Below are 25641 nucleotides of genomic sequence, written 5' to 3'. Positions count from 1 at the left end.
TTTTGGAAGAATCAGGCTTTCTACCAAAGCACCCTAGCTCAGCTGAACTCACTTTGACATGAAGGATCTTGGTGAGGTATCCAACTATCTTTCTCTGCAGGTGGAGAGGGACCAAGCAGGTAATTTTCTGGTACACCAAACACAGAAAATTGCTGATGTATTAACCAGGTTGAATTTGGTTGATGCAAACCCAGCAGACACACCGATGGTGACAGGTTACCAGGTAGATAGTACTGCTGAAGCGTTTTCTGACACTACGCTGTACAGATGCATTCTAGGCAAGTTGAATTTCATTGCTAGATGTTCAAGACCTGACATAGCTGTAAGCACTAACCTGCTTAGCAGACATGCTAACAATCCTACTGTTCAGGATTGGAAAGCTCTGAAGCGCATAGCCCGCTATTTGAAAGGGACTTTGCACTACAGGCTGAGGTTCACCAGTCAGAAGACTGGAGGTCTTGAAATCTATGCAGATGCTAGTTTTGGAAGTGACACCATGGATGGTACAAGCACTTCTGGAGTATGCTACATGTACAACCACTGTCTGTTTGACTGGCTGTGCAAAAGGCAGACGACAGTAAGCCTAAGTTCCTGTGAAGCAGAACTCAATGCTCTGTCATTTTCACTCATGGATTGTGAATGGTTGATGCAACTGTTTAAGGACATCAGAGTGTCTGTGAAATGTCCTATACAAGTGCATCAAGACAATAGATCCTGTTTGGCTTTGCTGAACTCAGAGAGTTGCAAGCAAAGAACCAAGTACTTGCAGATTAAGCTACATCGTGCAAGAGAGTGTATTCAGAAAGGACTCATTTAGGTGTCCTACATGCCAGGAAATGAAATTCCTGCTGATCTGTTGTCTAAGGTTGTTAACAGAGAACAACTTAAGGTTTATGTACAGAGATTGCAATTGGGTTGAACCACAGGTACAACAGGTTACACGGAAAGGGGGAGGATGTTAGGATATTTCCGTTCCACCTTAAAAGGGAGCAGGCTTTGTGAGTCACAGAGTCTGCGTATTTCCTGTTCACAGGATGTTTCTGTTTTGATAGAGCTGTTGTCTCTCTCTCTGTGCCTGAGCAGACAGAAGCAGGCAGTCATGTTTTTTCTTTGTTCTGACCAATGCTGAATAAACTTGTAAATATGCTCTCCTGCGTGCATCTTTCGCTGTGCGAATTCTGCTGATAGAGCGTGCATCAGCTCTGGAATGTCACAAGCTGTTTTCTGGAGCTCGTGTCGCTAATTGCTGATACTGTATCTACGGGAGATCGATGGACGTCCAGAGGCGACGTGGGGGCCATGATGGGCTTTATCTCCCTGGCAGTATCCCAACACTCTGCCCCTGCCAGCTTTATCCATGACATTGGTGCAGGGGGGGAGAGAACTGAAGGGGAATCATCACATTTATTTGCTGGGCAGGCTTACAATCCTATGTGTTGTTGTTTGCCCCTGGTGGCACGGAGGATTCTGAGCACATCCCATCACACACACACACACACACATGCACGCGCACACGCACACACAGACAGGTTTTTCATTTCAGTCAATTCCAAAGCACTTGAGTCCATATGCATAAATCATGTCTCTCTGTTTAAAAAAAGTATATGGACAATATTGGGTGTGAATAAACCTGATGTAATCTCTGGAATGCCCTTCCCACTTGACATAACATGAATAATCAGATCCAAATATGCAGTCATTTCTAGGGTGCTTGGGAAATGTTTTCACCGCACAGTGATCCATTTGGCAGAGCTATTCAGAGACTTGTAGCTTTGTGAGGGGGTAGGGGTCTCCTCACAACTCTCAGTACCTTTAACAAAATATAGCTCCCAGAATTCTTGGGGGGAAGCCATGACTGTTTAAAGTAGTATCAAAGTGCTTTAAATGAATAGTGTTTGAATAGTGTTTAACTTAGGGTCAAACTACATATGTTGCAAGGGTTTTGTGATCAGATCTCCCACATGCCATATATCATGGCAGGAAGATTTGGATTGGGCTCTGTGGCAAGCCAGAAGGGATTTTTTAACTCTTTCTCCAGCATAGATTCCATGATGCAAAACAACTCTCTGAAATTGCTGTTGGCTCCAGAAGGGGTGGGTGGGAATAGAGCACAACACAGACACCTTTCTTGCTTAAGCAGCTCAGAGAGGAGGGATTTTGCATCAATTAGCACAAGGGAAAGGGTTAACCACACCCCATTTACATTATGACCTGATCTAAAACCCCTTCCCTACAGCTGCTCTTAGGAAGAGAAGAACACACTGGGAGATCCAGGCAGCGACAACTTTAAAGGAGAGTATTTCACTACACTAAAGAGAGATTGTTGTATCAGCCTTTGTAGGCAGATCCAAAGATTCTTGACATGAACAGTGGACAAGCATTTGTGCCACAGCTTTGGGGAAACAAATAGGGTACAAGATGTTTTGCAGCTGAAGTTGGCTCTAACACCACCATCCAGCCACAGTCTTCTATGTGATGCAGGTAGAAAAAGATGTTTTCTTGGCCATTTGTACAGTGGTGCCCTGCAAGACGAATGCCTCGCAAGACGGAAAACTCGCTAGACGAAAGGGTTTTCCGTTTTTTGAGCTGCTTCGCAAGACGAATTTCCCTATGGGCTTGCTTCGCAAGACGAAAACGTCTTGCAAGTTTGTTTCCTTTTTCTTAACACCGTTAATACAGTTGCGACTTGACTTCGAGGAGCAACTCATAGAACGCAGTGTACATAGTAGCCTTTTTTGAGGTTTTTAAAGACTTTGGTGATTTTTGAAGCTTTTCCAAAACTTCTTTTGCAGCCATTTGGTAAGTTAAGCTTTTAAAACTTTTTTGGGGGGTTTTGGATTTTGGGTTGGGGTGTTTGGAATTCAAGGACTTGGTGTTGGGGAGGGGTTTGCAAGAATCTGGAAGCTTGTGTGTTTTTTTTCTGCATTTTTATGATTTTTTGTGACCATTGGGGCACTCTGCTGTTTTTTTTAAAAAAAATCTGGATTTGAATTTCTGTGTGCTGGGTGGCTGGGGGAACAGTTGGGGAGGGGTTTGCAAGAATCTGGAAGCTTGTGGGTTTTTTCTGCATTTTTACGATTTTCTGTGACCATTGGGCCACTCTGCTGTTTTTTTAAAAAAATTCTGGATTTGAATTTCTGTGTGCTGGGTGGCTGGGGGAACAGTTGGGGAGGGGTTTGCAAGAATCTGGAAGCTTGTGTTTTTCCCCCCTGCATTTTTATGATTTTCTGTGACCATTGGGCCACTCTGCTGTTTTTTAAAAAAAATTCTGGGTTTGAATTTTGAAATGCTCTTTACAGTATGTGTGACTTTAAAGAGCACTTAATAAACTCTTGTTGTACCAAATTTGGCTTTGTTTGGACTTTTTTTGACCATAGGAACGCATTAATTGATTTTCAATGCATTCCTATGGGATTTTGTGCTTCGCAAGACGAAAAATTCGCTAGACGAAAAAATTCGCGGAACGAATTAATTTCGTCTTGCGAGGCACCACTGTATTATGGACCTTTGTTTCTTTAAGCAGTTCAGTGGACACATGCAACCTATGTAGCAATCACCATATATGGCCAAGTATTTAATATAGAGGAAACCACTTCTCTGTCTGCCTGCTTTTTACCCATGACTGGAAAATGCCTCTCCTCTCCTTTTCAGTGCATACTAAGTGATGAAAACACATGAGCTCATTGGAATTTATACAGACAGATTTGGCTGGCATTATGTATTTATTTCAGCTATGAGATCACCTGGATTCTGAGCTGTCCCTTTGCAAAGAAATCATTCTTGCATTTGTAATCTATTGGAAAGTCCATATACTAATAGAAATGAATTAATACTGTGATCAGCTAGCAATTGGCACTTTTCTACGAGCAATTGTGTGTGTGTGTTTTAGATTAGTAACTATGTAATCTATTAAAGAACTATAAACAAAGGTTTGATTCAATATTTCAAGTCAATGGTATCCATCCACTGAGGTTGCCATGCATAAATTGTCTTGATGTGCAGCAGGAATAAAATCCCATACACCACCTCACTTCTGGACTTATAAAAATGTATGCATGCAGCAAGAGGTTGCTACACTTGTGAGAAATCCCCTCCCCTTAATACGGTTAGGCATTGGAATGTGTTGTTGGTGTGTGGAAGGGCAAGGTGTGGCCATCGCCTACCCCTTCAAATTGGGTATTCCGTTAAAGGAATCCAGCGGTCGTGGATCCTGTCCGATGCCTGTGTGGCGGGAGGCCATGGCACGACCCTCGGTTACATCAGGGGAGAGCTTATAGTTGTATTAGCATCAACAGGCTCCACCTACTGGTGAATAAACCCCCTTTAGGCTCACCCCTCTCCGAGTGGGTGGAGTCAATCTGTCGTGGTCCAATGCCTAAGCCAATACCTTCTCACTTGCTGTATTCAATAAAGTTGTGGCCTTTTCTTGCCCATTAACCTTATACACTGTGTCCGTGTGTCTTTATTCCACAAAGCGGGGATCGGGTCCTTGAACCACAATAAACTATTCTCAGACATCTAATTCTAGTCCTATTTCACACGCCATCCAATTATTGATAGGAAGTGTGGGTCAACAGATCTGGCTGAATATAAGTAATGAGTTGTATCTAGAGCAGACCTCCTGAAATCAATAGACAGGACTAACACAGGTCCATCAATTTCAATGCATCTACTCCAAGTAAAACTTAGTTGGATGCAGCCTATAGTTTCCCAATCCCAAAATAATATTTAATAGACCTTGAACTGTTTGCCAACCTTCCAAAATGGAGTCATTCCTTTCAACATGTAGAATGTTTGTTTCTTACCATTCTAGGACATCACAGCACTTCAGCCAATAGCTATAGGGGCTCACAGGTAAGCACAGGGGGGAAACAATGTCATATATGAAACTATATTGTGTATTTCCAAGACCATTTGCAGACTGCTGTTAAACACTGGTCATTGTGTGTGTGTGTGTGTGTGTGTGTGTGTGTGTGTGTGAACACATAGATAGAAACAGTGAAAGGCTGCTTCTTTAAAAATCTTTTCTATTATCCATTCAAAATATTGGAATTATTCGAAGTCAAATATGAACATTTCACTATCCCAAACTGGTAGCTTTAGGCTTCTTTTTCAAACTAAATTCAGTAGCATTTGTACAATACCAAGTTAGGGATGAGGCTGATCTGGAAGCCCTGTCCCCTAATTTAAAATACTTAACTTTTATTATCAAAACATGCACAGTGCTTACTTCTAATCATGTGTGGCTGACTACTCCTGTTTCCATTTCACAAAGTGAGAACTAAGACCAAGAGGCAGTGGTCTGTGCATGATAGCACATAGACCTGGATCAAAACCTCTCATGTTCTACCTGTCAAAATTCAAGGCACTGTATTTGCCATGCTCTATGGAGTTCTTCTGAAAATTTCCCTTGCTTGTGTTGAATTAAACAAAACCTCTGTTATTTCATCAGCAGAATAACCCTCTTGCAAAGTCTTACAGATTGATTTTAGCGCTTGCCAAACTCATCATGCAAATCCTAATTCTATATTCCACTATTAGTCTCCCAGCATTTCTAGGAATTATATTCTTTGGATGCAATTTTTATCCTGTGACATCACTGAATATTCTGTTGTTAACTTAAATAGCTCAAAACCCGCAAAATTCCTTTGTTTTCTTTCAGATATGGAAGTGAATTAATGGTGTCAAGGGGAATAGTTTCCATATGTTTCGGTGCACAGTCCTGAACTCCTTGATATGTCAAAAATAGAATCTCATTTGATAGGATCTTTCTACATTCAGAGCTGAGGGAATAGTCAGACAGTAATTGTACTAAATCATTAATATACACCTAATTCTGATGTCTGCCTTTCACAAGGGATCTGGCTGCATTTATTTTGGGACGACTGATCTTTTAAAAGACTTTCCACAAATATTAAATTTGCATATGGTACATATTCCTACAATCAGACCACTTTCAGGAAAACTGGAGTGAAGCACTCATGCCATAGCTATTCAAACTAGGCCATTCCTTGCTTCCTTCCTTCCTTCCTTTCTTTTTTCTTTCTTTTTTAATAGTTCAGGAAGCGCTTTGTACTAAAAGGAGATCCTTTCCAATGTCTATTTGTTAAAACTGCTCTGTGATCTTTCATTGTTAACACATTTCCTGGCTTGATTTTTTTAAAACATTTCCAGTAAGAATTTTAGTTCAGTCTGTAGCCGGTTGCTGCAAAAAAGCCACCATGTGGATTATATCATTTGGGGGGACTGGGAAGGGAAGTCAGTTGAAAAATCTACAGCTTTTTACACGTTCTCAGATTTTAATACGCCATTAAAAGCTTCATAGGGACCTGGCCAATTTTCAAAAACATAGCTATGCATTTAAACAGATGCATATCTTGTGATGTTAAAGACATTATGTGCTCTTAATGTATCCATGTATATCCCAGTCAAGGTTCAGTTTTGGAAACATTCACTTTGACAGTCTGGCCAAAATCAAGGCAAAGCAATGATAAGAACATGACTATGACCTTGTTAATGTTTCTTGGCTGACATTGCACACCGACGGCTGCTTCTGATGTTGCATTTCCTTTCTCGCATGTTGGAAATGTAAGCAAAGATTATCCCACAAAAAGCCATAGGCAGGAGCTGTGACTTTATAATGTCAGAATGGTCACATGTCAGTAAAAAGCAGTGGCCTGCAGAGAAAGTCCCAGGATCTTTATTAGACACGTTTATAATATTTGCCTCTGGTATTCTAAAGCTTTGAAGACGTATGCTTTCAATTAGTTCCTGGCTACTGCCCTGCATGTGTTTTCAAATCTCAAATATAGAAATGAGCTACTGAAAGCAGATCTGAGACAGGGATTTTACCCAGTTGGTTCCTGGGTTGGGATCTAAAGAAGAGGCATGAATGCACAAGAGATTTCCCTTCAAGAAATCCACTTCCTCTGCCAGACACAGCAGTTTCCCTCTGCTGAAGAGATAAGCCTCTTTTTAAGTTGAACAGTAACTTTTAACTTTGGCAGTGGGCATCGCTGCAGTGAAAATATTTGAAATCTTTGACTGAGCAATGTATTTCTCTTCTTCACTCACACATCTTTTCTTTTCCCCCTGTCCCATCATTTTGATTAGCACAATAATTAACTTACAAAGTAACTGTAGGATGATTGACAGCAGGTTTGTTTATGTAAGAGCTTCCTCACTCATTAAATACTTTTTGTTTATGGGGGGAAAATGGGAAGGTCACCTTCTCTGTGGTTTGAAGGTTGAGTCAACATAGTATGGTGGTTACTGAAGTTGGGAATTAATCTTCAGTGGGATTAATTTTATTGCATGGTTGATATTATGAACTCTCTATTGTGTATCTGATTAGCTGGGCATAGTTCACAGTCCAAGACCATTCAATGTCAACACAGGCCAGCATGTTGTTCCTAGAAATTCTGTAACTGAGAAGCAGCACTCTGACAGTTTTCAGGCCTTGTTTGAATATAAAGGCTCAAAAGAGCATTGCACTCTAGTGGGTCAACAGCTGCCTTCCTGGAAGTGCCATTTGGGAGCTCTCCTGGGTGCTGCTTGCTACCTGCTACTTGTGCTTTGCATATGCTACCTAGGTAGTAGCTGGCTCCTAGATGAATGCAAGCTCTTCAGACATTACTTAAGCAATGTCTTTGGACCTAACATTTCCATACATTATTCAAAATTGCAGTCTCTTCCATATTTGGCTGGCAGTGCAAGTCCACAGAGCCATTGTCTAAGCTATATAAATTGTAGCTCCATTTCCCCATCTCTCTCTGACCTTGCTCCTGTACAACTCTGAGTGCTGGTGCCACATCACATCTTGTCCTCTATATACTACAGTACACATTATTGGAAGTTAGATGAGGCAGTAGAACCACCAGGTTCTGCAGCAACACAACTTCTTATAGTAGCTTTGAGTGACTAACAGTAAATTGGTACAGTATTCAAACATGTCACAAGACTCCTTGTGCCCAAGTCTACTTATCTGCTATCAAAGGAACTTGGAGGTAGGGCAAGATTCAGTTCCCAGCCCTTTGCCACCTACTGTTGTGTACAAAACAATATTGCACAGTTCTAAGGATATTCAGTGGAGTGAACCTATGCCTGTGATTTAGTGTGCATTTTTAGTTCGTAACAATTCAGAGGGTCTTTTATGCAACCATAACTGAATGCAAGATCATAACTTGAGCTGGGAAGGTTTTTTATCTAAGGACTTGTCTACACTTCCATTTGCCCTGCCACAAATGGCTGGAAAGCATGAGACAAGCAGAGAACTGCTCAGACCCAAGAGGAAGTGTGGGTGAGCCCCAAGCAGTAAAGCACATACTCTGTATGCAGCAGGGCCCAGGTCTCAGGTTCTCCTGTGAAAAGAATCAGATACTAGGTGATGTGAGAGACCTCTGCCTGAGAGAGACCAGCTGCTAATCACTGTGGACAATATTGGGCTAGATGAGCATCCAGTTTGATCTAATGCAAGGCAGTTTCCTGTGTCCCTAAGACTGAACTGACACAAACATGCAATTGTGGTTTTCTGAAGGCTTGTCCTTTTCCAGTGGCCTTGGAATACAAACCCATTTTGTGACCTTTCAGCGCAGCACATTTGTAGGCACGAACAATGTGTTCCTAACTACTGCATGTGACATTTGCTATTTGAGCTTCAAAATATGCTAGGGGATCCAGTGTCACTTTCAATGACTACCTTTCAGTGAAACATGGGTAGTTTATAATCAAATTAAAGGCCTCATTCAGGCTGCACTTTCTAGACACACTTACCTGGAAGTAAATCCCATTGCAAACTTCTAGACATAGGTAGGATTGTGCAGTAAGGATTTATGCCAAGAAGGATAATGTGTGGTTGGAGATACAAAATATATGCCATTTCAACTAAAGTGTTTGGGAGCTAGGTTAATAATTGCATGTGTTGGTGCCTTCTCTTTGGTGGTGCCAAGCTTATGGAACTCTTTCCCTAGGAGAAAGAGTTAGAGGATAGTATTGATATAGTGAGCAAAATGGAAACCTGGTCGCTCTGTACATCAAAGAGGGCATTCAGTCCAGCAAGGTAGAAATCCCAAAAGGGGCAGACTCCTCTGCAGAATTATTGTAGCTGATGGTACTGGACGCCAATAATAATTGCATACTGGGGACATGCTATTGTTCCCCTAATTGGTCTGCCATTTTTAGTGTCTTCTTAAGACCTCTGTGTACTTAAGTTGCTGGAAGCCACAGGAGAAATGAATGCTCTTGTGCTTGAGTCCTGTTTGCCAATTTCTTACAGGCATCTGCTTGGACACTGTGAGTACAGAATCTTGGACTAGATGGGCCATTGGCCTGATTCTGCAGGCTCTTCTTATATTTTTATGTGATGCATTTGCCACTCTCCTTCCCTTATTGTTTAGTTGAAATTTCATCAGATGAAAATTGACCATCACATAGTGAATTCCCCCTTCCCCACTATTGACCACCATGATGTGAAAGATAGAGAGTGAAGCTCTCTACAATAGTGGACAAGATTCAAATAATGAGTGTTGCAATGTAGTTAGGAAACTATAGTTTCCTATAGAGATGCTGAATCCTATGGATCTTAAACTGGAGACTGAAAAGAAATTGTAGCAGTAGAACAAGTAATTTAGATTTTCTCTTCAAAATTGATTAAATAAATATCCATTGTTATAGTTCTGGGTTCCCCCCTTTTCATTTCCACGGTTTGTCCTGATTAATTTCCTGAACTCTGCAGTGAAAAGTACTGTTGCTTTTGAAGTGATTTTCTTGGCACTGCACAGTCCCAAAACTGAGATGGGGAAGCATGAGTAAGACAGCTTGACACTGGAGCACCACCTCCTAGTCCTGAAGGGAAGATTTGCTTGGTTTTGTTTTGTTTTTTTTACTTATTTATTATATATAGTCAAAAACAACCTCCGTTGATATTATATATGTTAATTATTCCTAAAAAGGTTCACCTATTAAAATTAAGTTTGAATTATGCCCTTCCTTCCCTCCTTCCCTCCTTCCCTCCTTCCTTCCTCTGAATTTTCTACTCAAAATAAGTCAATATTGCTGATAAGTCGTTAGCAATACGTGGCCATCTAAGATGCTCCTGTGACTTTAAGATGAACATTCTTGTATAATAAAACAATAGCGCTTTCAGAACTATGTGAATTCTTTACTCAGTAGGTAACAGAATTTCTGCTGAGCCAGCCTATTTGTTACATTAAAATGCATTCACTGAAAGCTGCAAAGAAATGAATTTTTATATGTAGAGCTGCTGTAGTACATAGTAATTCATCTCCAGGGGGCTAGAATGGCAGGATCACATTACTGGCAGGTGCTCCAGAGTGTGCATTGGCTTCCTGAAGCATTCCAGGGACAACTTAAGATGCTGGTCATAAACTATAAAATCCTAAATAACATGACTGCAACATATCTTGGAAGTTAACTCTTTCCCCATACCTCATAACCACCTGTAAGATCAAATAAGAATCTTGTCAGCTACAAGTTTTGTGCATCAAGTAGGAATAATGAGGACACACAGGGAAGTACCCTCAGAAGTGCTTCACTGAGCTGTAGCTCAGCAGCAGAACAGATGCATGAAGAAGGTCCAGCATCTCCAGGTGGAACTGGGAAAGACTTCTGTCTGAAATTTTGGAGAGCTAGATCATGATGGGGTGAGCCCCTGTTGCTCTGTCCCAGCTTCTGCTAACCTAGCAGTTTGAAAGCATACCAACTTGAATAGATAAATAGGTACTGCTGTGGCGGGAAGCTTAACAGAGTTTCCAAATGCTCTGGCTTCCATCATGGTGTCCCGTTGTGCCAGAAGCGGTTAAGTCATGCTGGCCATATGACCCAGAAAGCTGTCTGCAGACAAACGCTGGCTCCCTCAGCCTGAAAGCAGAGATGAGAGCCATAGCCCACAGTCGAATTGACTGGACTTAACCATCTAGGAGTCCTTTACCTTTTACCATACAACCTCTCAACAAGTTCAAGGAATGCTAGAGATGGGTCACTGGGACACAAGAACTAGCTCACCCCTATATCTGTGCATTCAGAGTGAGTGAGAAAGGTATTTGTACATTTAGTTTACTACACAGACAGCACATGCCAGGACTCCCTGCAATGGTGGCAGCTAAAGAGGAGCAGGGCTGCTGCACATCCGCTCAACACCTTCCCACTTTCCTTGAACATTGGGTTATTGTCTGACATCCCCCCTCCATCCCAACATTATAACTTAATGAGGGAGGAAGAGCAAATCCAGATTCTTTAATATGCAACAGAGCTCTAAATCTGGTTGTGAAATTATATATTTGCAAGGGTTTCATGCGTAGAGAGAACTATGGGAATTGCTAGATTTACAAGACTGATTCAACCAACCATTTCCTTGCATATCAACTGGTTCGCCCCATGACTCTTGTTAAGCAAGATTTTTCTTCTAGTTTACATTGTGGGGAATACAGTTAAGGTTGGGTCCATCTCACTCAGCTGATGATTCTGTTGGGTCCTGAATTTTTTTTGGTCAATACCACAAGGTATTCTGGTCCCTTAGAATCCACAAACTTAATGATTGGCTGCATTCCAAGAACATCGGCATTTCCTGGCTCTCAGCAAGCTTGGTTCCAGCGTGCTGCACTTATTGCCAAATGTCTGGTATGAAAAGCTTCGACAGCAAAGGTAATCCAAACCTGAATGGCGGAAATGGTAAAATTGGCTTCCAAGACACAGACTGCTTATACAAGACAGCAAGCTTTGCAAACATTGGGGGAGGGGAAGGAATCAGGAATCCATCCTTAGAATGTATTGACTAAACACTTGGGCTACTGGCATGTTTGCACAGTCACTGGGATTATCTCCTGCTCTTTCTGATCCCCGTTTTCATGTGTTTGTGTGTTTTACATATTTTTCCCTGATGTCTCTTGTGATGTTGTAGAACGAAGATGAATGACCTGGATGTACAACACTGTATATGGAATTAATATTTTCTGGGAATGGGGTGGTTGTTTTAGTGATGAGGCAGGAAGGAGGGATTTCAGCCAAAGAAAGTCATTCTATTCTTGTTTACTTTGTTGCATATTTGATGCTCTTCTAATATAAAAGCTAAAGAAAAAAAGTATCTGGTGAGCATGTGGGTTGGATGGGTCATGTGGGGCATCAGGGCAGCTTGTATGGGAGCAGTAAAGTACCAGGTGATCCACCATCTCATACAATTAATAGATTTTAGATGTTCTGCTGCAGTATGAGATTCAACCACAAGGAAACGGTGCCATGTGCAAAATGGCCATGCAACATTAGCTGCCTTTTGTGGGGAACAAGGAGGTAGGAGAAGGTGGCAGGAAATCTGTGATCTATATCCCAACTCCTAGATAAGCTGAGGATGGGCCTTTCTAGGCCATTTTTCCAGCAGGTGGTTGGAGGAGGTTCTGTGCTGAATTCCAATTCAAAGTTGTTCTTCCCTGATCCCTTCTCTCCCTTTCTCTGTTTTTGTCCTGGGTCTATTATATCTGTTTATATTATTAGTCCTTAAGGTCAATGGTGGAGGAACCCTCTCCGGAACCTGGGGCAGCACAGCCCATACAGACTGCGTACAGACTACAGCCCGTACGGTCACCGTGCGAAAGGCAGCCCTGACGGACAGCGCACATATGGACGGCCATCTTGTCACCCCTCCCAGAGTGGTACCCGGGGCAGACCGCCCCCTCCACCCCCTTCCTATGCCACTGCTTAAGGTAGAAATGGGAAATTTGTGGCCTTCCAGATGTTATTAGACTACAGCCTCTATCATCCCTGACCATTGGCCATGCTGGCTTGGGCTGATGGGGTTGTCGTCTTAAACATCTGGAGGGCTGTCCCTGTATCAGGAGATAACCAAGGTGAAGAAAACTCAAAAGTGCTGTGGCACAGTTGCACTTACTAAATGCACCATGAGCTTTCCTGAACAATAGCCTACATTGTTAGGTACAGTGGAGGAGAACTTAACCTAAGCCAATCCACTACAAACTTTTATTGGCTTCACATTAGGCAACTGCCATGACTTTTCCCTCCCTCCCTTAAAAAAAAGAAAGAAAGAATCTTGGAGACTGTAGTTTGTGGAACAGGATGAGAATTCTCTTTTACAGATCAGTAATATCCCTCACAGAACCACAAGCACCATGATTTCCTGGAAAGAGGGAATGGCAGTTCACGTAGTTCAAGTCTGCAATGTTAATATGTCCCATAGCAATGATAACATATTTCCTTCTATTCCTGGCTTTCTCTCTCTCAAAAGCAGAAACCAAGTATCACACAAACATATCATGATAACCGGAGTGTTAAAAAATATCCATGCTTTAATATTGCCATGGTTTTTAGGGTTATGTTTAACCCTTTAAAACCATGGGAGCATTAAAGCATGGATACTAAACTGTGGGTGAAGTGCTGTAAATTAATATGAGCAAGTCGCCCCAAATCCTCATTCAAATTCCCTCATTCCCTGACCATTTTGCCATGCTGGTTAGAGCTGATGACTACTGGAATTCAACAACATCTGGAGGTCATTCTGTTATTTTAGGTATAGTAGGAACCCTACATTCAGATAAACCATTGCAAAGAAGATTGAAAATCTCCTCCACCCCTGCTCCAGTAAGTTTCTGATTGTTTTTGTGTATTTCATACAGAAAGCACCATTGATGTGTATTGCACCTTGCAGTGATACAAACAATGCAGCATTAATGCAAGAAGTTACTGGCATTCAGAATATGCACAACTGAAGACAGACCTGTAATAGTGGCATGGCAACCACTATTATACCCTATCCCAAATTTCTGTGTCATAAGTGGCCTGGGTTATTCTGTTCATTCAAAGCTCTAGAGAGGTTTCAAAAGCCACTGGTCTAATTTAAAAGAGGGTGGGAAAGGAGAGGGGGGGAAATGACATAGTGTAATATTAAGAGTAGCCAATGTACTGCCTTCCAGTCATTGTTGGACTACCACTCCCTTCATTCCTGGACAGTGGCCATGCTGCCTGGGGCTGATGGGAGTTGTAGTCCAACAACATCCGGTTTGGCGCCACTTTGGCTTAGTAGCATGAAACATCAGCTTTATACTTTCTAAAGTTCAGGAGTGGGTAGGGAAGTAAATGAACGTCTACTTACCATATATTCCATGTTAGATGCTGGTGGGAAGACTTTGCCTCTGACTTGGTTGTGATAATCCAGAATGGCAATCATGTCATTCTGTGAAATATATCGTTTCCTCCTGGTTTTGGGAGGGCTTGCAGAATCCGGAGGAATGTTCAAGGCCGCTCCAGCGTCCATGTAATTATTGGCTGACAAGAACAGCTCAGTGGAGTTGTGTGACTCTATTGCACTTGTTTCACAGAGAAGGGAAATCAAGAGGGTACCACTGATGGCAGAAATTACTGTCATTTTGGGCCCTGGTGGTGGGGTGGGGAGCAAAGATTTACTTCAACTCACAATGGTAAGCAGAAGATCTGTGAAGGGAAAATGGTTAAATAATATGACTGGGGTGAATGTGAATATCTTTCTCTTTCAGATGAGTTTTCCCCAACGTTGAGTTTATTTATTTATAGTATTTTTACCTAGCTCTTCAGCTGTTTAGTCATCTACATAAGGTAACTCAAACTATAATGTTTCCAGAGAGTCAAATAATGCCTTGCTTTGTCTCAAGTTGCCTAGCAACCATATACACACATTCCCCTATAACATACAACAGGATTTATTACTGGCCATCTGACTACAGCATAGAGCATCTAATAGCCTGACAATGAAAGCTCCATCCATCCTGGTGATTAGGAATGCGCTTTTGCACTCATTCCCCCCACCCTACACCCGCAATAAATATTCAGCTGCAAAGCGATAGGCAAGAAACCTGAGAAGACATGGAAACACAGTATCTCACTCGTACGGCTAATAACTGAGTCCAGCAAAATAGGATGTGCATTAATAAAAAAGTGCATGCAAAGCAAACTGACAGAGCTCAATGGCTTACCTCTTTGCAGAACCAAAAAGCCTAGTGTATTGTCCTTCCAAGTTAAACAGCTCTTGTCTGTGCTCTAGTGTGAACCCTTGGAAAGAAGTGTGTGTCTTATTACAAACCCTCAAAGAGAAAGAGAGGGAGAGGGAGAGAGAAACTTTGCAAGCTTTCTAGCGGCTGGCTACAGGAGCTGCTAACAGCTTTTATATGTTAGTCTGTGCGAGCCACAAAGGGCAAATCTTTCCAAGAGTCTTTTGCACAGCCAAAAATGAAAGGGGCGGAGTTTTGCACAGGAAACACAGTGATTGGGTACCATCTGGTTTTTGGGGATTTTTTTACTGTGGGATATTAGGTTATTATTTCACTCACCCCTACCCCTGACTACAAAGAGGCAAAAGTCAACCCTTTTCCCTTTCAAAACGTTCAACCTTTCCCACAGTTTTTCTGCCCCCACCATCCCCTTCCCACACACAGCTGGCATTCAGTTTGGTTCCCTAATCCCTAGTGCTAATAATTATATATCTGATAAATTGCACATATATTTTGTTTTTCATAAGTTTTCTTTATATAATGATATTATAGCTTGTACTATCAGTACCTTAAAGCAACAGAGAAGTGTTTGGTTGATCAGGCAGTACTGTGTGAAGCCGACACTTGAAGCACTGTTAATAGGTTTATTTTCATGGCAATTGTGAAGCCGGAATGAATAAACTGATAACTTGGGAAAGATGTTCAGTCACCTGAGTGCCTGCCTATGAAAAGCTACAGAAGCAGCTTGACTTGAGAGCAAAAGGGGGTCAGGGAAACATCTGGTTCACATTTAGCAGAATATAGTTGGAATTACTTAGGCAGGGAGCATTTCAGCCACTTATACAGCAAAAGCTGAGGGCATAACACTAGGTTCGTGAAGAATGCAACAGCAGCAGGAAGGGTAGCCAATCACCCAGAGCCAGGAATCCCATATTATGGGGTTACAGATTGGAGCGCCTTCAATGTTCGGCAGAAGCAGTGCCAGGTCTGGGAGGCCTGAGGAAATCTTCAAGATCAGGCCCCTCAAACATTCAGTAAAAATATTGTGTGATGTCAGTGGACAGAGTATTCACAGGAGAAAGTAATGGAAGCAACAGAAACAGAGAGGAGCACTCTGGGTATACACACAATATACTCAGGTCCTTACCCACTTTGCATACAGAGAACATGTGAAGCTGGTTCACAGTCAAGTCAGATCGCAGATCCATCTAGCTCAGTATTGACTATACCACATGGGGACAACTTGTGGCCCTCCACTTCCTTTGGGGTGGCCCCTCAAGCTCTGAGAGAGAGAGAGAGAGAGAGAGAGATGAATGAAGATGTCTGTTGTTGTGAATGTGTGAGAGAGTGGGGGCAGGGGAGAGAGAATGGATGGCTGACTAATGAAGGGGGGAAAGAGGGCGGAAGAGGAAGTCGTGGGGTGTATCTTCTCCTTTTTTTGTTTTGGGCCTGGACACCGCCATTAGTATGTGCTACCCAACCACTTTCTCCCCAGGAACATACAGCCCTTGACCCAAAAAGATAGTCTAATACACACTGACTGGCATGGTTTCAGACAGAGGCGGGGGTTTTTAATGGACAGCCATTGTGGAAGAAAGATACAGTGGTTAAAGCAGCAAGCAGCAAGCAATGACACTTTAATTCTACCAAAGAAATTGCAAGATGCCTAAAGAAGGCCACTCAATGCCTTATTGCTACATAAGGCTCAATCGTCTATTTAAAGGTGTAAATAATATGGTGTTGGAATGTCCTTGAAAATATATATGATGTTCCTGGATCATACCAATGGGCCAGACTTTGGTAATAAGGCACCTTAAGCAATGACAAAATGTGACGCACGCACACACGCACCAAATAGTTCTTGCTTTCACAATAATTCCTTTTGGTACTTTGAGTAGCTACCTGTATTTCCTGGCATTCGTCTATCTCGAAAGACAATGGAGTGCACCTCCAGTGGTGAAGTCAATCTGCTGGAGAATCACAGTGCCTGATGTGGCTGCATAGGCTAGTAACTCGTAACTGCTGCCTCCCCCGTTGTTTTTGCTGCATTAGCAGCGCCAAAGTGACCTCTCTGGGGTGCAAGCCTGGGCAGTGTGTATGGAGGTCCTGGGCTGCCCAGATGACAAGGCTCCTCTTTTGGCCTGACTGATGTGGTCCAAAGGAAAGCAGAGCAATATATTTAGCACCAACGTGGCTGCAGGAGTTGGTGGAAGGAGGCATACAAGATGCCATCTAACCTTCTTTGGGGTTCCACTCCAGATTTGTGTAGGGTTTACTGCTTTTCTTCTCCCAAAGCAGATACAGATTTTTCCTCAGGGTTTACTCCCGAAGACTTTCTCACAATAAGTATAGCCACAAGGCAGCGAGGTTTAGGACCAGAGTTTTCCTTCTCCTATATGGGCTACCTTCCCAGGTTGATGAGCCCCATCTACCCCTCACTTCGACAGCATGTGCAGAAACCGCCTTCTTGACCGTCAGACCTACTATTGGTCTTGCCTGCTCAATCTGCCGGAGCCTGTCCTTACATACGTTGAGTAGGTGCCCATTAAAATATTGATTGCTGTTGTTATTATTTTGCGCCCCCTCAGCTCAGTGCCCTATGTGGGGGAACCACCTGCACTGCCATAAATATGGTGCTGTCCACAGTATGGCTGGCCAAACTGCAGCCCAGATGTCACAAGCAGCCCAGGAAGCAGAAATCTGGATAGATGCTGGAGGGTCTGTGGGCCTGGTGATGGCACAATGACAGGCCTACATCGCCTATTGAAGAGAGCTGATCCTATGCTTTTGCTTTAACATAGTCCTGCTGTCTGCTTCCCAGTTTGGGGAGCAAAAAATTAAAGAAGGTTACAGAGCACACTCTATAATCTCCTGCACTGAGCTGAAATTGTGAAACAGAAAAAGTTGGTCCCTGCTACTGCCTCCACAGTGTCCAGTTATATATTGTTTCGCTTGGGGTGGGGCCATTGGTGGCTTGTGCCCATAGGGACTGGTAGAACAGAAGGCAGAGAGACCAACAGTAGGTGAAGTCAAAGCAAATGGCAGACAGAACCCAACAAATTCTAGTTTCATACCCATCTTCCTCTTTGCTAAGTTCTGAAAGGCAACACTGGGCCTTAGAAGGACGTCCCTATTTTCATCAGAGAAATATTGGAGGGGACATCTCTGTTTTCACTGGAGAAATGTTGGAGGGTATGATAGAATCAATTTTGGGATTTCTACTCAGCCCATCGCTGTGCTCTGCAGGAGAGGGCATCCTGCAAATAACATCTTACATCTGCATGTCACTGTGAAATCACTTTGAAATGCTTTATAGGAAGCAGCTCAAAAATGGGATAGAGAAGTAAATAAAATGACCAGATAAAAGGGCCAGCCTTGGGCCAGACCTGCCAGGAATGATGCAAGTGTATCTGCCATTTTGTATTTTCTGATCGTGTGTCGTATCCTTCCCCTTCCCCCCACCCCCACCCCCACCCCCACCCCCAGGCTGAGCATACATTGGATGCAGCTGCCATTCTGCTAGTGTAGTGGCTGCATGTCTCTGGTCCCACCATAGTGTGAATACAGAATTACTCTGCCAAGAAGACCCCTTTAACTTTGTCAATATTGTATGTCTGGTTAGATTAGTTACAGTTTTATGCATTGAGCTACGCAATCATTATTTTGCCATTGAGCCAAAACGTTAAACAAAAGCCTCTGGTAATGGGAGTAGTCAAAATATTTTCTAAAATATAGTTGATGCTCCTACTATTTTGCTAAGGGATGAAAACACAAATCTCCATTCCTTATTTTGAAAGCCTAAACATGAAGTTTGGTTTACCAGTTGTCTACAACAGTTCTTTCTGATTCAAAGTGAAATGTCTCTCAAATTGTTAGCAGCTAATAAACTCAAATGAAGGAGTCAGTGGAACTTTTATCTACAGTGGTACCTCGGGTTAAGAACTGAATTCGTTCTGGAGGTCCGTTCTTAACCTGAAACTGTTCTTAACATGAGGTACCACTTCAGCTAATAGGGCCTCATGCTGCTACCGCACGATTTCTGTTCTCATCCTGAAGCAAAGTTCTTAACCCGAGGTACTATTTCTGGGTTAGAGGAGTCTGTAACCTGAAGCATCTGTAACCCGAGGTACCACTGTACTTTGATTTGATATTTCTTACTCTACTCAGTAATTTTCATTTACTTTGGAAAATATCATATGGAGAGAGCATCTTGAAGCAGAAAGGTGACAGAGGGTAAGGAGTGCTTAACATTTTTCATATCTCCCACTTTCTTTCTCCATACCTTATGCCCAAGGTACTTTCCCCTCATGTGAAATAGCAGACAAGAACTGAGGGACAAGAACCAAATCTGTATCTTCTGTAAGTTCACAACAGAGTTTAGACCGGTGGAATTCCAAGCAATGAATTCCAACTTTCAAAAATGTGCTATTTAAACTTGAAGGTGTCCAAGAACTGTTATGGCCATGCAGCTCAGTGGCATGTGATCTGCATGCAGGTTCAATCGGGCTCAGAGAAACCCCTGCCTGAAACCTTGGAAAGTCACTGCCAGTGAGTGTGAACAATATTGAGCTAGATCAGGGGTAGGCAACCTAAGGCCCGGGGGCCAGATGTGGCCCAATCGCCTTCTCAATCTGGCCCATGGATGGTCCTGGAATCAGCGTGTTTTTACATGAGTACAATGTGTCTTTTTATTTAAAGTGCATCTCTGGGTTATTTGTGGGGCCTTCCTGGTGTTTTTACATAAGTAGAATGTGTTCTTTTATTTAAAATGCATCTCTGGGTTATTTGTGGGACATAGGAATTTGTTCTCCCCCCCCAAAAAAATATATATATATATATAGTCTGGCCCCCCACAAGGTCTGAGGGACTGTGGACCGGCCCCCTGCTGACCCCTGAGCTAGATGGACCAATGGTGTCACTCAGATTAAGTCTGCTACCTATGTTCCTGTGTTCCTTCAAACACACACACCTTTCTGAAATTTGAAATGGCCTCTTACAGTGATGATATACCAGAATCCTCCCTGTCTCTCTGATGTTAAAATCACACAAGTCATTCCTTTAGACTAAAAATTAGCATCCTAAGTCATGATCCTACACATGTCTACTCCACAGTAAGTTCCATTGAGTTCAATGAAGCTTAGTCTTGGAAAAGTGTGCATAGGATTGAACCTATGAGCAAAAGTAGCAATTCCTGGCATTTCCTAATGGATTATTTATATATAACATATGAGGTAGTTGTGGGCAAGAAGCTGAGCTTTACAGTCTCAAAAATATATTAATTTTTATAGGCAAAGAATGTGTAAACACTACTTTTTGAAATCATCTTCATGCTAGGGAAAACAGCATCCAGCCAAAAGTCTGCATTGTCTAATGAAAAGTATGAAGGCTCACACTCCTTGAAAAAGCATCTGTTCAGTCAGTTCTAGGACTTTTTGATTTGATACAGTGTACAGTATTACACAGAATAGTGGATTTGTTCATCCTGCAAGCGTACGTAACTCTGTGAAAACCCTTCCAAACTTTACATTGTGCCAAGCGAGATTCACTTCAACAGATCATAACTTATCCTGGCAACTGGACAACCCAACACAGTGTGACGCATTTAGCCGCTGAAATAAAATCTCCAGTCTTTTACTGACTTTGACTGGAAACGCTCCTTGTCATATTACACTGAAATGTTTCTAAACAAATCATTTAAAATAACAATGGGAGCTAAGCAAGCTAAGAGAGAGATAAATGTCATCCATGTCAAACTGAGTTCCAGCTGTGGAAATGTTGACTTGAGCTTTTCTGAGTTTCTCATAGTCTATGTGGGTGGGAGAGGGTGTCTCCTCTTTTTTTCAGAAGAGAAATTCCAGTGATAACCATAGAATTCTTACTGCTTTATACCTATGCAGATGAAAGCCTCTGCTACAACCTCTAGTGCCAGATAACCTTCCCAATTTAGTAGCTGCCACCCCCAAATTCTTCACTGTGCTTATGCCAATGATATCCACTCTCTGTGGATTTCCTACAGCTGGCAGGGAAGTTTTATTTGGGAAAGCTGTTTATTAAATGTGAATATAAGTACTGAAGCAGGTACTATTTTTCTGCAAATTTGTGAACTCTGAAGACTGCTTCAGATTTGATACTCTTAAACTTGGAGACCAAAGCAAAAAGTTCACAAATACAATGTCAGACATGTATTTCTCAGCACTTTCCCCTCTCAAATTCCATGGGAAGTCACTCCTTTTGTGATTGAAAAATACGTACATGTGTGTACTTCAAATCTGACATACCCAATGTTAAAAATAATAATACCATGTTGAAAAAATGCCTCATTTGAGCCCCAATCTTTCAAATGAGATATCATTTGTTTTAGAGGTTAAATGCTACCATACACTATATGAGAATTATTTATATATATTTAGATGCTTGTTGTCAGCCTAGGTATTCCTTTGATTAACCTGTGAGTGGCAACTGATACAACTGAAGTAAAATAGTAGAAACCAAGAGCAAAATTTTATTGGTTATAAATATATGACAGTATGAATACATGTATTGCCCTTGACACCACTCAATTTGTGAAAAAGTCTACTAAGTTATATTTATTCCATATGTAACTTGAGCCTATACCAACTGATACCAGGATCCTATATATCAACTATGGATCTGACAGCTTGATCCTGTACATCAACTGTGGGTTGGGTCTAAATCTGCTATGCCACATTCAAGTAAAGTTTCTCTTGCTTAATGCCAGGTCTTCCTCTCCAACCACTGATGCTCCTAGCCAAATGAGATCTTTCAAGATAACAGCTTGACCCCATGGACCAACACAAGCAGTTGCTGCACAGTTGTGATGCTGGCAGAGCCTGTTTTCTGGAGATGAAGGGAGATGAAGTATTTTCTTTTTCTTTTGTAGTAGTGTCTTTACTAACTTCAGTCCAGAAAGGAGAAGCACACCTGGAGTATTTTTCACTGCCTCTTTCACCATCCTCAGTGTGAGCCTTCTTTTTCTTGGTAGGGAAGAGTCGTTGTGGGGTGAGGAGCAAGGAAAAAGATGGAGCCCAAGCTGGCTGTTGAACTAGCTAGCTCATATAACCAAAGACTCTTTTTTGCCCCAACTCTAACTGAAAATAAGTTGATTGCACCTAAAACAGTGTGAAATCATTCCAGCATCTGCAACTATATATTTGAAAATACTTTATGAATACTTTGTGTGAAACTGAGCCCATTTTCTCTGGAACTTTATCTGATTTGTGCTCTTTGTATCCAACCCTTCAGACAAGTCAAGTTATGTGCAGGCTTTCAAGTGTATTCAACCCTAGAACTCAAAAGTAGGACTTAAATGTTGTGAGCCCATAAAAATTAACAGCTGAGACAAGGTTCATTTCGCTTGAACTGAAATGTCTTGTGGGCATCTTTTCACTTCAACAGATGATTTGAATTCTACTATGGCAGAGCATTGTGAACTCCTTAAAAACAAGCAAAAGCACTCCTGGCATTAAAAAAAAAAAAGCCTCATCGCTGTTTAATAATTATTTGTGCATTTCAGCAAGTATAAGAGAACAATACCACTGAAGAAAGGACAAGAAATATCACAAGATACAACATACACAGTGCAACTTAAGAAGTGCAACAGGAGTCAACACTAATCTGACCAGGGCAAATGGGGCATTGCCCCACCAACATCACTCTGACTGCCAGCTTCCTCCTCCTTTGTTTCATTATGGCCTTTGTGGAACTCAACTGGGAGGAGGATTGAGACAATCTGAAATTAGTTGGCTCTACCCATCATTGGCACTGACTTCAGTCTCCCTGTCTTCTGCCCTACTGGTTCCTATGGCACAAGGCACCACTGAATCTGATATACATCCTAGTTTGCTCCACGACTCACTTTGGACTGAAGCAAAGAAAATACAGTAATTATATCCCTGCTTCACTAACATGCAAGTTTTAGTTCCTAGCTTGGTTGCCAACACTGTAATTAATTTTCCTGGACAAACTGAAACACATATACTACTAGTTTTCATATTACCTCGAAAGTGATGTGATTGTTTTCTGCCCATCATTTCTAAATGGTCATTGTCTGTAGAGTAAACATGGTCAATATGGACTGTGTACCCAGCATACATGAAAACATATTCCATCCCCCAACGAAATCTGGGAACTGTAGTTTACCCCTCACAGAGATACAAGTCACAGCACCCCTAACAAACTACAGTTTGCAGGATTGCGGGGGGGGGGGAATCATGTGCTTTAAATGTATGCTTTTTGTGCAGCCATAATGTCTGTTTCATTTTAGTAGGAATACATGGCTGCTTTTATGATATTGAAGGGCTATCTTCCCTAACTTGACAAGAGATACTTGTCCCTAAATTGGCAGAGCATAGCCACTGGTGGAGGAAGAGGGGGGCGGGGGAAGCACACCGCCCCAGGCACCACAATCCCAGTGGGGTGCCATCCCAGCTGCCCCCTCCCCGCGCTGGGCACCACGCCCCCACAGACGGTGCACCTTGCCCCCAGGACGTGCACCACACCATCGGGATGCGCGCCCACCTGCTCTCCGCCCCCAGTGCTGGAGCATGAAGCTCTGCCACTGAGTATAGCTATGGGCTCATGTAGACCATTTAGTCTAACATCTTGTTCAATGTAGAGAGCTAGACCATCCCTGATAGATGGTCTAGGTGCCCAGCCTTTGCTTGAAAACATCCAGCAAGGAAGAGTTCATCTGGGTATTGGGTTCCTTTTTTAAACTACTTTAACTGTCAAGAAGATTCTCTTACTGATCAACCAAAATCTTCACTCCTGAAACTTAACCCCTTTAGGCTTGGTGCTGCCCACTGGGAAACACAGAACAAGTATTTGCCCTTTTCTATGTGAAACGCTGTACACACTTTCCTGGAAGCAGGCTGCATTGGACTCAGTAGGGCTTCGTTCTGAATATACATTCATAAACTTGCACTGTTAATATGGCAGAGTACAAAAATGTTGTCATGGTACCTAATAGTTCCAAGAAGCCAGAAGGCTGGGCAAACCCAGCCAGATGGACAGGGTATAAATAATAAAATTCTTATTCTTATTCTTCTGGGATACCCATGCAATACAGAAAACAATTTTAGTGCTTGGGCTACCTTTAATACTTGGGCTGTTTTTGTTGTAGTCTTTCAATGCTAAGCCAGAAATGAGAAAACGCTATGGACATTTTACTCCCCTCCCCCTTACAATTTGGCTATTTGTCAGACTTTGACCAACGTTAGGTGTAAATCACACAGGCACTTGTTCCAACTTAAATATTATTTTTGAACTGGATCTTAGACTATTCCATAATATACCAGCTGTTCCCATGCAGAGCAGCATGAAAACTTCTGTTTAAAAACAATGTGTTTATTTTATTATATCTCTCAAACTTGCAGTTACGAAAGCATAGAGCAATACTGGGAAAAGGATTAACTCTCCTCTCCTTGCCTCCACCATAAGATACATGGCATCTTATTTGGCTAAAGTGGTAACAGCTCCTCCAGCACAATTTTTCAGTATTTTACCCTATCAGCACCAAAGAAGACACCATATCTACCATAGGGTTTTAATGCAGGAGTTTAGCTATGCGCTGTTAAACTTTTCAAAGTTCCTATAAATAACTGAACAATGACTATATATATTTAGAGTGCCTCCTGCTATTGTTTAGAGAGATCTTATGGAAAAATGTTTAATAAGGATGTGCTTTAGGAAATCTTCATGTTCAGTATCAGTCACTGGTGGGTAACCTAATATTTCTCAGGCCCCATTTGTAATACTGGGATAATAATAAAGAATACAGACTACCGTACTGACCGATACATGTTCGCTCTGACAAAGTGGTAGGATTCATACCTTGGGGTAAGGTAAAATAAAAAGAGCACATAAATTGCTTGTTGAGTTTATGTAGCTGACAAAAGGTTGGATCCAATGAAAAGGCTCTTTCCATCACGTGATTCTATTTGCTGGAGAAAAACTCTTTCCATCTGAAGAATGGAATCTTTGGATCCAATGCAGTATTTATTTACTTATTTGCTTAGCGTTTGTATGTTTTACTCTGCTGTTTAGCCAACAAAAATCCCAGAGCAGCTTACATAAAACCAATAAAAACAGTTAAAATAAATAATTCTATGAAAGAATAGCAACAGCCCAGTCAAAATCAGTAGAATAGCATTAAAATAAAGATCTAGGAGGCTAAAAGTTTTTTCACTAGCCATCAGGGAGATTGTTCCAAAGTTGGGGTACCACAACTGAAATGGGTGTATTTCCAGTCGTCTCATTTCACCTTCAATAGCAGAGGAACTCAGAGAAGAAGGCCATTCTTAGAGCAAGGCAAGTTCATGCATCAGAAAGCTGTCCTTAAGGTCCCCAGATCACAATCCACAGTCAGAGGCAGTAATGCTTCTGAATGCTGGCTCCTGGAAACTTCAGGAGGGGAGAGTGCCGGTGAGTTCAGGTTGTTTGTGGGTTTCCCATGGGCATGTGGTTGGCTACTATTTAGAAATGGATGCTGGACTAGAGGGGCCAGTGGCCTGATCCAGTAGACTCTTTTTATGTTCCTATGTTCTTGATAGTATTTGTGCCAGGCAGCAGAGGAACCAACCCACCACGGCAGATTGCCAGGTGAGACAAGAAAAGTTCTTACCATCTGCTTTTT

At 42.0% G+C, this 25641-nt stretch overlaps 1 protein-coding gene across 1 annotated transcript in view; it reads right to left on the bottom strand.

Annotated features, from left to right (window-relative positions):
- The window catches only part of PI15 (peptidase inhibitor 15), a 28915-nt gene extending 13739 nt beyond the window's left edge, over nucleotides 1-15176 (bottom strand). Inside the window, exons 1-2 of the mRNA XM_083623451.1 lie at nucleotides 14973-15176; nucleotides 14117-14454 (exon numbers count right to left, since the gene is read on the bottom strand). Of these exons, the coding sequence (XP_083479577.1) occupies nucleotides 14117-14389 (273 nt within the window). The 5' untranslated portion in view covers nucleotides 14390-14454; nucleotides 14973-15176. The remainder of the gene's footprint in view (nucleotides 1-14116; nucleotides 14455-14972) is intronic.
- Between the last annotated feature and the right edge of the window lie 10465 nt (nucleotides 15177-25641).

Source organism: Podarcis filfolensis (genome assembly GCF_964270895.1).
Source record: "Podarcis filfolensis genome assembly, chromosome: 7".
In the NCBI taxonomy this organism is placed as follows: Eukaryota; Metazoa; Chordata; class Lepidosauria; order Squamata; family Lacertidae; genus Podarcis; species Podarcis filfolensis.
This window is presented reverse-complemented; position numbering and strand designations above follow the sequence as displayed.